Here is a 16,926-nt window from a genome sequence, read left to right as displayed (position 1 = left end):
TGCTGTTGCTACATGTTATAAGGTCTTTATAAAATAAGCCTGAAAGAGGCTTTAAACTAATGTTAATGCATAGAGCCAATAGATGATAAGCTACAATGCAGACTTTAAACTGTTCATGCAATCGGTGTGTTTCGCACCTATAATGCTACTATATTTAAGAGCTATATAAATAAGCCTGAAAGACTTTAAACAGGTAATGAAAATATGTTATAAAGACGGGCTAAAATGGTTACATGGCCTAATGCAGGTCCGAAGCAATGCGATTTATAAACTCGTGGCAGTCATCGTTGGTTAACATTAACGCCTCACAGCCGATTTCCGTAATTAATTCCTATTTCTAGTTACTGCTTGTGCAGCTTCTACAATTTAAGCAATGGCAAGATAAATCTATTAGTCTTTGCGCGAAGAACTGGCAAATGGTTTATAAAACCAAAGTAAAATGTGAAGAAAAACCAAAAAAAATCTGCAAAGCATTTGCAGTCTGCATCTGTGTTGACTATATATTGTTACACCCTCAAGTTATTTATATATTGAAAGACTTACCAACCGCCAGCTATTTGCTGTAAAGTAATAAAGCTTGCAAATACGCATACATCTTTTTTGTAGCTACGTGAATTTTTAAATTGCACGATCTTAGTCAAACTCTACAATGTCTGCACTCGAACAGGTCAACAACCCAAAGACCCAGCAACCCATGCGTAACGGAGATTCGGAAATTCAACAATGTCAAGGTAAAAGTTTTACAATTCCGCAATAAACCAAACACTATAGTGATAATAAAAAACGAATTCTCTTCTTATGGTGTCCAAGTATGACACTACCTAAAACGTTATTTGAAAAATACAGCCTTAAATGCGCAAAACAATCAAAATGTACAGTATGTTTTATGTCATAAGTAAGTCTTTTAGTACACGTTGTCATAAAAAGTGTTTGCAATAAGAGCTTTTGGGCATGTGACTGGGGTGCCTTTGTCAGCTTAAGACCAAAAACTGCATGAAACTAAACCCCAAAATAATGCAGCAACGCTTTACGCCTACGCGTGCCCAGGGGATTGTTTTAAGGGGGGTGAAAACTGCAAACTTTAACCCCTGGGGATTACCCTGTGAAATCCCCTTGTATGAAAGCGTTACGTCATGGAAAAATTTGATTGCACTCGTGTTTGATCAAGCGGAACCTACGCAGATTTTTTCACACACATGACAGACGATTCTATTGTTCGCATATAACACACTTGATCACAACATCTCACATTTTAACTTCTGCTTGACAATCATTAATTCACTGACCATGTTCAAATGTCTTACTGTTATAAATTATAAATTATCAGGTCAATATTTAGTAAGCCGCATCACGGGATGTAGTTAACCCTCACCCAGGTTTAACCATGCAAACAAAATGGATAAAGACAAAATCAAATTACCCGACACAGAAATAAATCAAATACATCAATCTGCTATGTGACGCAATAAAGAGTTTGGTTTGATGTTTATAGATGAGTCAAAAATAGGAAACACTTGCCGAGGATGTAAACAGGAGATCAAAATCTGTCAAGTTTGTCACCAGGAAAAAAAAGAAGAAAAACCAAAAGAAACAAGTAAGTATTGAAAAAATGCTTCAAAATCTTTGTAAAGTTTGTAAATTCCATTATCTCTGCTGATATTTAAAATAGCTTTCTGCCGCTGACAAACGCTTTGGTATCATATAAACTTGCATCTAGTACATCGCAGTAAATTTGACCGACAATATAATACAACTTCTTCCAATGTGGTTTGTTTTTTAAAACATTTACTTTGACTGCAATCATAGCTTTTATTTGTTTTTAGGTAACACAGATAAGATCAACAACGGTTTAAAGACAGCGGGCAGTGGCCTCAGTTGTTTGAGCCAAATGTTTAGGTGTTGTAGGACCGTGGAAGATGAACGACAGCAACAATAAACAACATGAAACAATCGCAATTTCGTTGTATGGCTGTTTCAACGTTACTTATGCTTGTACATAATGCTGTGTGTAAATATACAGTGTTGTCTGATGAAATATTAAAGAAAAAGTTGATAGAATAAAGATTTTTACCAAAATTAGTTGAACTTAGAAACACATTTCTTCATTGGTTTAACTATTATTATCAATTGTATGTACATAGGTCAGAAACGTCGGTTTTCATACCAAATTACAATCGTTAATATATTTCTATTGTTTTGTGGCAGTGTAATCAAACGTATGTAAAAATAAACCAAGTATCATCCCATGCAATTGTTGTTGATATTTTACATGGCGAGGGTCGGCAACATTTAGCATGGATTAAAATCAGCCATCAGTTTCAGGGGACCGTGCAATTTTTTCCTTTGTTCAATATGTTTTATTTATGTTGTTTACACCTTAACTTTAATCCAACGGAGAAATTGCCAACTACATTAAATCGAAGCTCTGTGTACAATAGATTTGTTATAGTAGGTACTTTCCTGGTAAGGTTATCGGGTGGTTTCATTTGCTTGGCAGGCCGGTTGTCAAATTCAGTTAAGTTTACTTCGCTAGGTGAAAGACAACACAGCAAAACGGTAGTACTAAAACTATCACCAAGTCGAAAATAGCTGCGCTACGTTGAAACATTATGGAGCGCAAAAAAAGTGTCGGGCACAACAGGTTGATAACAGCTGTAGGTCATTTCAGATCAAACGTTTAGGTCGATCGTACTTTGTTACGACCACGTGGGAATATTTGCAGAGTAAATGTGACAAATGTGGGAGGCGAAAAAGCTAATATCGCAAGGCGTATATCCCGGGTAATTTCCAGCCCAATTTCTCTGGCAAAATCACCTTTTTCACCACAGTCGCAAGGGCTTGGGAGTAATTAAAACCGGAACCGTTGAAGTGGAACAGCCAACGACGTCACACAACCATAGAAACAGTATTACTTTTCAACAGCATCAAGCCAATAAAAGCTGGATATTATAGCAGTGATAGCATAAAAGTACACTGTTTGTGGGATGTTGGTGCTTGTGTTAACATATGTTTGCGTGGTGTTTTGTTACAAGTTGACTTGGAAGGCACCACTAAGTGAAAGGTTTTTAATTAAAATAATCAAACCACGTACCTTGCACGTAACTCCGCCTCAACGTTATTCCATTATGTAGAGCCCTGAAATAAAAAACAACATATTAAATCAGAGTATCAAGTAAATATCATACATCAAAAAAAAGTCTAAGTCATACCAGAATACTAAGTTCACGCCATGTACAAGCCAATGTGTCGACGCAAAAAGTGTTGACGTTACTTTTTTATTGTTTTTGATAGTCTGACTGCCATTTTAGCTGTAGCAAATAGTTAATCAGGACGCCATCGCCTTCAAACAGGGAATAACCTAGGATCCGTGCCGGCCAACAAACACAAAGCACGACTGCTACCAAGCGGTTTATTAGATCTTGACAAGACCATGATAGTTCGACAGTTCAGTTATTCATGGTTGAATAGTTGGGGAAGCATAACCCACATAAAGACATAAAAATCCTGAGCGGTTTGAAATCAAGGAACAAAAAAGTTAAATGCGACTATTAACTGAAAACTCGTAAAAGGTCTGGGATTCGAGTCCCAGGACAAAAAACTCGAAAACTTAACTAAAAGCAATAAGCGGAGGACAGCAAAATGTCGCTATTAACTGAAAATCAGCCCAACTAGCCTTGGTTAGTTAAATTTTAATTGCAGTTTTGGCCATTCTATGAATACTAATATCCATCTGGCAGTCAAGTCAGGACTTGCAAGGTAATAAAAAGAGATTACCTCACAAGCCTACTACGTTGTTAGTCACTAGAGCCATAACAATCCCAAACACAATGGTTTCGGTTTCTGTTAACCGCAAGATAATCTTGAAATTCATTTGTGGAAATTTAACTTAAACCACTCCAGAAGTGAGAAAGCCCCAATTTCAATTGGAAGAAAGGAAAAACAAAATTAAACTCTCAGCCGGCCACAAAAACCCCAACTTCAATTTCAGCCGATTATATTTGATTTATTGAGTTTCGAAAGACACTTCGTGGTGCTCGAATGCTGACAAGGACCAGACTGTCGAACCACATTCATGGATGTTGTGAGGCGCTTTGCGCAACCCAAGCACTTGACGGCACCGTGAAAAAACGTATATAAACCCTGGTGCCTGAATGCGAAGTCATACAAGAAATTTTGCACCAAAGACCTACGAAGTTTTTTTCAGACACTCAAATTATGAAGGTTATTGTGGTTTTTGTAATTGCGGCAGTTTGCTTGCATATCGACGCAACTCCAGTCAAGCATGGTGAGTAACAAGTATAATGCGTTGTACTAATGATGTATAGATGTAAACCTGATCATCTGCACGAAACTGACCAAACAAAAAATGCAAGAATGCTTGTATGTAATGAATCTCTTAATGGCAACAATAACTATTGTTTTTTAAAAATCGTTTCATAAGCAATACAATTTCGACACAACATCTTAACGTGAAGAAGAATATGGTTAAGTTTACGGAGTTTTAACTTTTTTATAGAACGCTGCCACGACGGAGACACACCATTGAGCGACAATGGATTTGAAAAACCTGGAGATTGCAACAATTTTTATCAGGTTTGTCTCGTTAACTTGAGGTTTGGTGTTGTTGCCAGTTATAATTCATAGACTTTCATTTTTGCCCAACCGGCAAATATAAACCAAACATACGACGTTTCGACGTCTCATTCGGGGCGTCTGTATCAGGGTAATGTCAGCTCTCCAACACAGTCTTTTGTAAAAGATCTTGTCACTTGTTACTTAATAATTTTACTCAAATAGTTCAGTAAATGCGACCATTAAACAACTGACTCGGCTGGTGAAAAAATGCATATTACAGAAACATTAAGATTGCGAAAAAGTAGAGTCTCCTTATTAAAACTTAAAATTCACACCTAATGCAACATATACTGGCATATACTTAACGATCCCCGTTCGTATGCAGTGTTCAAACGGATATCTCCACATTATGCCGTGCCCCACTAATCTCGCGTTCAACCCTGTCACTGGAAATTGCGATTATCCGCATAATGTTGAGGGGTGTGACAAGGATGAGAAGGCAGAAGAGCCGGAAGAACCAATTGGAGATGGTAGGTTAAGTAAAGTAACAAATAAACACGAAACTGACTAAAAAAAGGTTTGATAAAAATGCAATGTCCTGGTGTCGATGTCACAAATAAAGAATTAACAGACTTTGGGTCAACCTAGGGGTAAACAGTGCTTATGTTTAGACTTGTGTTTGATGTGCAAAAAGCTTTCGTCGAAAAAACATACTTCGGCTAAAACACATTCTTCCTAGGTTACTTTGTCGTTAATTTTCATGTCGACCGACTTTCATGATTTTTAGTGTGATGAAGCCCTAATACAACACGGAATTAAATTAATGTGCACCCATTCTGTATTTCAGAAGCTTGTATCGTAGACGGCCAAGCTATCAGTCGTGGACCTCGAGCGATTCCCGAAAACTGCACGTCATTCCAGGAGGTGAACACATATAAGCCAGTACATGATAAGCTGCAGACAGTGCACACTGTTCCGACTTATGAGGTTTAATCTAATCCAGTGGTTCTCAACCTTTTTTCTTTCGTGGCCCACTTTCATTGCAAAAAAATTCTGTAGCCCAGTAAATTTTTATGAAAGAAAGAAAACAACTATAAAATAGGTTCAGCATAAAAAAACTGCAGAACATATTTCAAACAGATTAAAGTTCAAAATAACTTAATGCAAAAAATCATAAATCAGCACTTTCCCTTCTTTAATCAAGCATTTTCAGTTATGACCGAGTAATTGGACAATGGATATGTTGCTATTATCTGGCTTTATTGTAACCACAAAGTAGTTTATTACATCATAAACATACGGGGTTGCAGAAACTCAAAGTAACTTTGTACCGTAAATAGTTTAATTCAAATTAATTTACATTCCTTCTCAATTCCTTCCAAGCCATTATTCTTGTAAAATTAAGTGTAGTGACACAATTAAAAGTAAATTCTTAAAACAAGCTTTCCTATTGATTGGTCTGTGGCCCAATCAAAATGCTTCCATGGCCCACTGGTTGAGAACCGCTGATCTAATCAGAGCAGCTGGTGACAAACATAGGCCGTATTGGCTAAACATGTATAGTTTTGACAATATTCCATAATAAACTTTAATGGTTATGCGATTTATTACGAAAAATGTCGAAATGTATCACATATAAGTGATAGTATCTATCAAAAGAAATATAAAAAGATCAATAATGGTGGAATGGTTTAAAATTTAGTTTATTTAGTTAGCTGATTATTTCAGAATCCTTTTGCAATCATAAATTCTTTTAAAATTCAGCTGTTGTGTCAAATAGTCAACTTGTATTTGTTTCAGTGCAACAGCGGAGTTGAAAGCATTAGATCCTGTCCAGACGGGCTTTACTTCAACTCTGACTCACTGGTGTGTGATTGGCCGCGAAACGTTCCCGATTGCAACAAACCGGAACGTAAGTTTGAGTCGTTAAGATGTACATAAATTCATAGCTGGGATCAGGCATGAAGTGTCTATGCAGACAAACAATCACGCCATACTCATATATAAATCATAGTACGCCAGGCCCATTGAAGGCGTTATAGCGAATCAGTCGGTCACCCAAGCATTCACCATCATATGGCAAGTCGTAGGCTAAGAAAATCTAGCCTGCGATGGGATTCGTAAGTACAAATTGTTATGAGGACCGTTGCTGATCCCTAAACTTTTCCCTAGTTTTTTGCTGGAGTAAAAACAAACACTTGAAGTTTTGTCAAATAATCATCTCAGAATTTTTTTACCACTGACGTGTATCATACCCAATCTATTTGCCGGTAAGTAAAGTCGGATTGCGTTACAGCTTATATTGCAAATGCATTTGAACCACGTAAACAAACATTCGTTGTGGTAAAGCTCTAATTTTGCAATTTGTTTTTTCAGCCCCAAACAATCTCGTTATCTGCGAGCACAGTCGCACAACTGTTGGTTGCCCCGACAACAAAGTTGTTCAAATCGTTGATGCTTTCTATGGACGCGATGACGATCAAACGTAAGTAGCACAACAACCTAAAGGTGCCAGTATTTTACTTCATCTACTGTTGCCCGTTTGAAAATTTGAGATTGGACGCAGATTTAAAGTCTACCAGTCAATACAGGGGTTCTCAACCTCATACTGATCGCGTACCACCTGACGACTTTTAAAATCACTGCCTACACCCTAAACCCAGTTAAAATGGGTGGACCAAAAGATGGGTACATTATTTTAGACTATTACCAGCATATTTCTGAAACCGGCATGGTTAGCACTTCCAAAATAATGCCCAAGACACGACTTTCGCCCGGAACCAGGGCTGATCTGTTGAGGTATTTTTAATTTGACTGGAATTAGTATGACAAAAAGTTAATAGCGTACCACCTGAATAGCTCCTGCGGAACACTAGTGGTACGCATACCACAGGTTGAGAACCGCTGAGTTAATACATTTGTTCAGCTCAATTTGTTTCGCTTAAACGTGGAAACGTAGCACTTTTGTTCGAAAAATGAAGATTGGCAACTTGGACCATTCTGTACAGTGTACACCAGGAGTGGGGAACCTTTTTGTTTATAAAGGCCATCAAACGGTTTATCAATAGTCGTTTAGGCCGCATGGACTATTACCCAGGCCAAGGAAAGTAGTGTTCAAACTTAGTGACGTACAGAATTGTAGTTTTGCAAATCCCTTTTTGTAGCACTTACGGTCCAAGCTAAATATAATCCCTTACTACATTCCAATCTTAACTACAACATTCAGGATTTATTTAACCTAGAAACTCGCTTGTTTACAAATATCAATGATCTAAGACAGGGGTTCTTAAACTTTTTCGGTCGTGCCCCACTTGACAATATTTATTTATTCTCACGCCCCCCTAAAAAACGTTAGTACTGATGATGTTTGTCTTGTTTTTTTTAAAAAAAACAACATACATCGTAGGTCCGCCTTAAGCTACTGTCGAGTTAGTTCCAATCGTTAGAAAAAGCCACTTCAACACTGATAAGTTGCGAAAAAAAGTTTTTTTTTGCGCGCGCGCACATGCAGATTCACGTTGCCAGTATTCTTGTAAACTACGCATATGTTGCCCAGAAATTGTTGATTCACTCAAAGTCGAGGCAATCTCTAATGCGAAATTGCGAACAAATAAAGAATGTGCCGCCGACTATGTAGTACAAGGGTCAACAAACTACGGCCCGCGATCCCATTTTTTAGGTTTGCCAAAATGTATTGATAACTTTGTTACTGTCAAAAATTATTCTACTCCTTACGAAAGTTTACTGTTACGACATGTAAAATTAATATTACCGACTTTCATATGATTGCAACGCCCAGGATTGATCCAAAGCGAGTGTATTACGTCACAGACAAAACAAAAAGTGTTAATTATGCGCAAACAAATGCCTTATTGTGTTACTTGTAACGTAATATACAAACATTCCTTGTAAGATGAAACTAACCATACAATTTAACAGATTTTAAATGGGTTTTTAAACAGACAAAAAAAATAATCTTGGTGCCCCTATAAAATAGCCTCGTGGGCTAAGCTTGAGAAGACGGCACTAGGGCATGTAAACTATGCGGCCCGCGCGATTTAGTATTAAATTATCCAGTCCGCAGTGTAGAAAAGTTTGGTTAGTACAACTGGACATCCATTTCAGAGTAATGAAGCGTTTACTTTAAACAATAAGCTCGAAATCAGTGCCGACTTAATTCCAATGCATTCATTTACAATTGTTTGCAAGTGAAAACTTTGCTGCCATAATGTGCTGCGCCCCCCTTGCGAACCCTTCACGCCCCCCTAGGGGAGCGCGCCCCCCAGTTTAAGAACCCCTGATCTAAGAGCACCGTGTGACATCACAGACAAGTTTGAGACGTTCGATTATAAACAATTGTTCTTTTGCAACACAAGTAAGATTGTTGACCCTTGGGCTCTTGGTAGTACTACGGAAATCGCCATGTAAACCACTATGGGAACGTTTGGCTCTAATTTGAAAACCGCTGCCCTAGAACTAATCAAATAGTAATGTGGAATAAAGATCAAAAAATACGTTTCTGTCTTTTCAGCGCCTGGTGCAGACCTTAATATCAACATCCTAAAATTTATTTTGATATCAAAGGCCGCACTTAGTGCCTAAAAGGCCGCATGCGGCCTTTAGGCCGCAGGTTCCCCACCCCTGGTGTACACCCTTACCTTAATGTGTCTCTAGTTGCCCTGGTGCGGTCTACACGACAGACTGCAAAGCAACGACCTCTGTGAATTCGATACCACGTGAATGTAACAACAAAGCTTCGTGCGACCTGTACGCCTCCAACACCGTCTACGGCGATCCATGCGTTGGAACCTTCAAGTTTATAAAAGTATTGTTCAATTGTGTCAGTCCGAACAACGACGGGCTGCAATAAGCCTGAAAATCGGCATTATTTAGTTCATTAAATGTAATCATCATTAGCTTTCATGACCCATGTCACGTACAGTGTTTAACCGTGCTATGTGAATAAAATCATTTGTGTGCTATACAAACTCGTGGAAAGTAGTTTTCAGGAATAGTGATAAACTATTTAGAAACACTACACACGGACTTGATAAGTAATTTAATCAATCACATAACTGCCAGAGTACTTGTATGTATAAAATGCTACATGCAGACGTTTCAACAATCGCTGTTGTCATCATCAGTGCAGGTTGTCAAGATAAACAATGTTTTGAAAAACTATTTCTTTTTAGAAACGTCTAGAGTAAAACGGCAGGTGATCTGATGAGCCTCACTGAACGTGGCTATTGTGCGCGGGGTTGTGCTTAGACACCTCGTGTTTCGAAAGTGTGGAAATTGATTGAGAAATTACAATCATGTTTCTAAGAAATGACATTGCATCTGGTACAGTGTTTGCCAAAGCCATAAAGTTGAAGTGTTTGTCCGCCAAGTTTCTTCGTATTCAGGCCAGCCCGTGCCGACCAACACAACTGGCCAAATTTGAACTTTTCACTTTACTTTGAAACTTGGTTAATTGCGATACGAAGCGATAAGTTAATGTTGGTTTAATAAACTGACGTGTGAAATGGTAAACACTTAAAGTTATTCGAAGAACTTGGGAAAAACAACAATTGAATGTTGCGACATGGTAAGGGCGACCCACATGTGATAAGGTAACCGCTTTGGTAATACTAAGAACTTATGTTGTGCACAAAACAGAGCGCAAGAAATGTGTACACGAGATGAACCCACTTGGATACACGGGTCGTTCCAACGGTGATTTGTACTTCGCAACTATGTTGCAATGAATATACACAGCTTGGCAAACGCACCGTTCTATATCAAACCTGAAGCCTTTTATACTTATGAAACATATCGAACATACCAAGTACAAATAAGCTACAACAAAGTAACTTTTGCAAAATGATATGGTGGTTTACAGTGTCATGGGTGCGCTTTAGGGGCGGAAACGCCAAAAATGAACGTTTAAAGCCCAACTCCAGGACAAAAGGATACATAAAAGCGTGCAACCGACCGCCCATGAATTAAACTAAATTTGCCCACGATCAGCTGACGTAGCATTCTAACATAACGTCAGCGTTTTACCGCAAACGCGTCAGTATCAGGAAGCAACGCTTCAAACAAGTAAGTTAAAGGTACATTGGTTAAGCCGCTACAAAGTTCATATTCCTTTAACCAAACAGGCCATAAAATGCGCATTTCCGCACACGTTGGGTTGTTTTCGTGAAAGAGTTTGGTCGTCAATGGTCGCATCGGTAAATCATTGTGCTTTGGGTCAAATAATGTTTAGAAAACGTTGGAGGTCACAAAGTAACTCGACCGTTGAACTATATTACCCACCAAATTCCTTTGTATCGAGACCAGTTTTTATCAGATCAAGTAATGCCGAAAAACCTTTGGCCAAGTGCTTATTACGTAAGGCATATTTATTCAGCCAAAGGAGGGGCGGTGGACGAAATAGCGCGTCAGTCAGCAAATATTTTCTTTGCCCCAGTCCCTATATAAGACGAACCAACGCAGCAGGATGCAAGAGAACAAGAACAAGAGTTAGAAAAATGTTGAAACAAGTTATCGTCGTCGTTGCAGCTTTCGCAGTGGTCGCTCAAGCGGCTGCAATAAGTGGTAAGTTAACGAATTACCTTTAACAAGTAACAATATTGTTTTGTGTTTTTCTGTTTTTAATTATTTTGAATTGGCATTAAAGAGTTCATCTTCACTCTAGTTCGACAGAGTAAATCGGCAAATGTAACGTTAGCAAGCAAGAAACGACACTTTTTGCTTATTAAATAACGAATTCTAACACTTCCAGTGCCGTACCTATAACGTCCTGTCAGTTTGTGACAATTTTCTACCTCTTCCAATAATTAAATGCAACATTGTAACAGTAATTTGAGAATGCTTCTACAGATAACCGACATGTGTCTAATACAGAGAAAGCAGCAGTCGTCCAAAAAATAAAAATATAACACAATGAAATTTTTCCTTTTTTAATGATGGTTAACAGATAAGTGTACTGGAGATGATGGACAAATGTTGACAACAGACCCACTGCCAAACCCTGATGACTGCAGCAAATTTTATCAGGTAAAGTGAATGAGTTTGCAAATGCAAGCAGGGTTGCCAATTTGGCGGATTTGTCGCCAAATTCCACAAAATTGGCGTTTTTTGAGAGTGGTTGGCACCAAAAATTGCAGCTGGCGTTTTGGCAGATATTTTTGTAAAATTTGGCGGTTTATAGAACTGGTTGGCACCCAAGCGATTTCTTTGGCGTTTTTGCTTTTTAATGAAAGTTTTGGCATTGTTTGTCAAATCTTTTTGACCCAACAAAATCTAGGTTAGATTCCTTGGCTGCGCTTTTACAACGCAGGTTAAGGTTATATTTCATTGAATGACTATATCTACGTCATAAATGCTCCTGTCTAGCCAACAAATACAATTGTAGTCTCTAAATAGACATTAGAAAATATGATGGGAATCCGAATGTTTGTGTCGGGAGTGACATACAGTGAGTGTCGCATCGAAGTTAAAAAGTTTTAATGTTTAATATTGTTATTTAAAAGTTGAAACCAGCTTACCACAGTAAGCGAAAGTGCATGAAAGTGGAAAACCACTTCTAATTAAGCTATTGTAAGAATTCAAGCCAAACCAATGTTATCCGGCATATTGCATGGACTTTACTTTCACTAAATTGTATTACGCTAAATATGGTAGTAACAGTCTTGATCTTGAAACCCTAATAACTACGTTATAAAAAATCAGGTTCAGTAAATGGGTGGATTTTTATTCGCCAAGTAAATGTTCGAGTGGAAAGAGAAAGCCTTGGCCCCTGCATAGGCAATAGGTGCGTACTGTTGTTTACGGCTAAACTTACAATCGCCAATAGTTTGTTTTGATTTCATGGGGCACCATATAATACTTTTGTAAATATTTGTTAATGAAATTAAACAACACAACATTTTACATTCAGGTAATGTTGGTTTTGGAACTTATAGTTCTTTTCCAGTACTGTCCCGGGAAATAGTTTCCAGTAATTTGTTACGGTACACACTACACAGGCAAATGTTCCCGCTCATCCAAACCAATTTTTTCTACTTACCAAATTTGTACAGCTCGGCTAATAAAGTGACTTATACAACTGTATAATATACGTTCTCCTGCTAGTTTTGTAAAAAAATGGTTGGCGGTATTTTTGGCGTTAAACGTTTTTTGTTTGGCTCTTTTTTGTTGTGGTTGGCGCTTTTTTAGGAGTTTTTGGCACCTTTTATCATTTTTTATCTGGCAACCCTGAATGCAAGTAAGCCTCGGTTAATCCAGACCAGTTTGGACCCACAAAATTTTTTCCGCAAAGATCCGGATTAACGAAATCCAGTTTAACCAAGGTTTACTGTATGTTATAATTTTTGATGGCAAACAATTATTCTAACAAACTTAACCAGAAAAAATTATTTGCAGCATCAAAACACATTACAACCGGCAGTTAATTTAAGTTTAAACTTGTCGAATTAAACATTGACTTTGTGTTTTAGTGTTCCAATGGATACTTGTACAACATGGATTGTCCAAGCGGCCTCGTTTTCAACCCAGAAAATGGTGCTTGTGATTACCTAGAGAATGTGCCATCGTGTCAACCCACAGAACCACCAACACCGCCACCACCACCGCCACCAACACCACCACCAGTAGTTGGTAAAAGATTAATATAATGAGAATGTGTAAAAAGCATTAATTGACAGGGTAAACAAAATTAACATTTGTTCATGTCTCATCCTCCGTCTGCTATCAACATACAACTTATGATAAATTGTGTAATTATTTTGTAGAAAGCACCGTCATTTGTGAAAATGACAAAAAGAAGATCTCATGCCCACTATTTTACAGTTTGTTTATCACAGATGCATTTTATGGCAGAGATGATGCCACTACGTAAGTACAATGAGGCTTAAAGCAAGTACTGCTAATAATAATAAAAATGTTTAATTACTTGGTTGAGTCAATCTTGTTGTAAAAATAAAACACCAAATGTTTATGTGCTAGTATAAGCCAAATCTTACTATCTACATGAATTTGTTTTTAGATGCCCTGGTCCTATGAAAACCACTGACTGCAAGGCCGCCATGTCACTCGTCCAAATCCGTGAAGAGTGTAATTCAGAAAGAGAATGCTTGTTGTATGCACATAATTCTGTGTATGGTGACCCATGTGTTGACACTTTTAAATATATCAGAGTGTCATACAAGTGCCGCTTGGGTGGTGATTTGGATTAAATGATGTAATAAACATGCTTGAACATTGTTGTGCATTGTACTACTTTTTTAAATTAATTGTTAGTGCATAATTTTCACTGCTGTAAACAAACTTAATTTCAAAATAAACTTTATAACAATAAACATTTGCACCAGCAGTGAATTTTAAGGTGTGTGACAAGTTGATGAATTAAAGTATACAGTTGTGTACCAAATATACAATACAATTACAGGCATTAAATAAAACACAAAACTTTGGTGTTAAATCACTAACTTCATACAACTATTTAATTACAAATCTTACACGTTTTATTAGCTTAAAAAAAAGAATGAGGTTCCAAGTAGAAATTCGTTTTACTTTCACCTTAAGGCATTGGCATATGGTCCTGTGTCCTAGCCTTCTTTCAGTACTCAGCAAATGCATTTCGTACATGATCTGATTTCCCTGGCAGCGGTTTTACTGCAAATAAAACGAAGCTAAACAGATAAACAGTTATATTGCCTAAAATTCATTGGCAAAAATCATGATGGCACAAAAACGAAAGACTTTGTGACGACGCTGTTTTTCCCGCTTAAAACAACGACATAGAAATCCATTGCGTAAATACTTAATCTAACAATTTTATCATTGTTAAATCGCCTACTCATATAAGCACAATGCAAAATGAAAAGTATGGATTCAATCATGCCTAAATTGTCATTTAATGAAAGGTTTGCCTTTGAATATACCAACGCCAACAAACGTGTCAACAGCAACGTACGTGGCGAAGTGATGCAATTTGGGAAACGAGTCGAACTTGTTTCGGGAGTAAATAACTATCAGACTGGCTATGCAGTCTATATGTTGACATTTATATTTTCAAATTTGCTGACAACATACATTGTTGAACTTGAGGCTAAAATATATTCCTGCTATCGTTATTTTAGCATGAATTTTAGGTCGTACATAAATACGATATGCCTATAACTGACATATTCATTTTTAAATTATACTGTACCAGGCCCATTAAAGGCGCGATACCGACACAGTCAGTCACTAAGCATTCACCACCATATGGCAAGGCGTGTATGCTAGAAAAATCTAGCCTGCAGTGGGATTCGTGAGTTTAAGGCCCGATCCACACTGGTTAATTGCTCGCACGCACGATCGCTCGCTTGGCTTGGAATTGCGTCGGCGTTGACCACATTGTCTACGTCATGCTTGGTTGACTGCTAACATGTTGTCAAGGCTAAATAATATGAAATCCATCACTTGTAATTTCCCAACATGCCAAGGCAGAAATATAAAATCAATACTTTTGCTACTTCATTTAGTAACTTTATGTAGTAGCTTTCTGCTAAACTTAATTCAAGTCAGATCAAGTAACGCAACTTCACTAGGCCATATGAATAGCCCTGGTTTGGGGCAAAACTCGCGTCTTGGTTATATTTTGGAATTGCTAGTCGTACTGGTTATAGAAATAGTCGCAACAGAATGGTGTAAACAGCAATCACAACAATACAGATGAATAAAGTTTTAAATTAACCAAATATACTTGCTACCACAACATAACAAGTTTAAACATTATCTGGTATGTATATGACATCGTTTGGTATAAATAACATATATCAATAACCAAAATATTCAGTTTTACTAACATAAACACCATGTGGTTCAACCCCGACACAGCGAATTCGTTCACGTTTGCCTGCACGCGCTGCCCGAACAATGGATTTTCAATTCGGCTGCCGGCGATCAAGCGCGCGCCGCCTGCGCAAAAAACATTAATAAACAAAGATCGAGCGAGCAGTGTGGATGGGGCCTAAATCGTAATGAGGATTGCTGATCCCAAACCTTTTTGCTTTTCGAAATTTGCTGGAGTAAAAGCAAACACTTGAAGTTTTGTCAAATAACCATCTTAGAATTTTTTTACGAATAACGTGCATCATACCTGTTCTATTTACCGGTAATTTAATTAGAACTGCGTTAAAGTTTAATTTAAAGTAAAATGCATTTGAACCACGTAAAACAAACATTTGTCGTGGTAAAGCTCTAATTTTGCTTTTTTTTCAGAAATGGTGGTAAACAAGCTTAGGCACACTATGAAACACATAACTGCCAGAGTACTTGAGTATTAGAATACGTCATGCAGACATTTCAACAATGGCTGTTGTCATCATCAGTGCATGGCATCAGTGCAAGATAAACAAGTGTTTTTTTGTGTTTTTTGGCCTAGTTTTCTTCGTATTCAGGCCAGCCCGTGCCGACCAACACAACTGGCCAAATTTGAACTTTTCACTTTACTTTGAATCATGCTTAATTGGAATACAAAGCGATAAGTTAATGTTGATTTAATAAACTGACGTGTGAAATGGTAAACACTTAAAGTTGTTTGAAGAACTTGGGAAAAACAACAATTGAATGTTGCGACATGGTAAGGGCGACCCACATGTGATAAGGTAACCGCTTTGGTAATAATAACTTATGTTGTGCACAAAACAGAGCGCAAGAATCTTTACACAGGTTTACCTACTCCGATACAACGGTGGTTGCAACAGTAATTTGTGCTTCCCAACAAGTTGCAATGAAAATACACAGCTTGGCAAAGGCACAGTTTATTTTGTACTCATCAAACCTGAAGCATTTTATACTTATAAAGCATATCAAACATACCAAGTACAAAATATGCTACAACTTTTGCAAACTGATATGGTGATTTACAGTGTCATGAGTGCGCATTGGGGCAAAAAACGCGAAAAATAAACATTTAAAGCCTAACTCGAGGGCAAAAGGATACATAAAAGTGTGCAACCCACCGCCCATGAATTAAACTAAGTTTGCCCATGTTCAGCTGACGTAGCATTCTAACAAACGTCAGCATTTCACCGCAAACGCGTCAGTGTCAGGAAACAACGCCCAAACAACTAAGTTAAAGATATATTGGTTAAGCCGCTATAAATTTCATATTCCTTGATCAAACAGGCCATTAAATGCGCATGTCCGCACACGTTGGGTTGTTTTCCTGAAAGAGTTTGGTCGTCAATGGTCGCATCGGCAAATCATTGGGCTGTGGGTCAAATAAAGCTTAAGAAATCGTTTGAGGTCACAAAGTAACTTTATCGTTAACTTATATTACCATCCACAGTCCTTTGCATGGAGACCAAAATT

General features: G+C 37.7%; 2 protein-coding genes across 2 annotated transcripts; both read left to right on the top strand.

The window, feature by feature from the left end:
- The first annotated feature begins 4,215 nt into the window (after window positions 1-4,215).
- LOC145204563 (uncharacterized) lies at window positions 4,216-9,498 on the top strand. The gene is made up of 7 exons (XM_080077156.1): window positions 4,216-4,285; window positions 4,517-4,593; window positions 4,961-5,105; window positions 5,423-5,499; window positions 6,376-6,487; window positions 6,952-7,060; window positions 9,250-9,498. The coding sequence occupies exons 1-7, from the start codon at window positions 4,216-4,218 to the stop codon at window positions 9,443-9,445; spliced, it is 786 nt and encodes a 261-aa protein (XP_079933282.1). The 3' UTR covers window positions 9,446-9,498.
- Window positions 9,499-11,050: 1,552 nt separating this feature from the next.
- On the top strand, window positions 11,051-13,829 carry LOC145205152 (L-rhamnose-binding lectin CSL2-like). The gene is made up of 5 exons (XM_080077805.1): window positions 11,051-11,157; window positions 11,540-11,619; window positions 13,062-13,221; window positions 13,356-13,458; window positions 13,610-13,829. The coding sequence occupies exons 1-5, from the start codon at window positions 11,091-11,093 to the stop codon at window positions 13,797-13,799; spliced, it is 600 nt and encodes a 199-aa protein (XP_079933931.1). The 5' UTR covers window positions 11,051-11,090; the 3' UTR covers window positions 13,800-13,829.
- The last annotated feature ends 3,097 nt before the right edge of the window (window positions 13,830-16,926 follow it).

The sequence above is a fragment of the Phallusia mammillata genome, chromosome 8 (assembly GCF_965637545.1).
Source record: "Phallusia mammillata chromosome 8, kaPhaMamm4.hap1.1, whole genome shotgun sequence".
Lineage (NCBI taxonomy): Eukaryota > Metazoa > Chordata > Ascidiacea > Phlebobranchia > Ascidiidae > Phallusia > Phallusia mammillata.
Note: the sequence above shows the minus strand (reverse complement) of the source record. Positions and strands in the feature narration are given on the sequence as shown.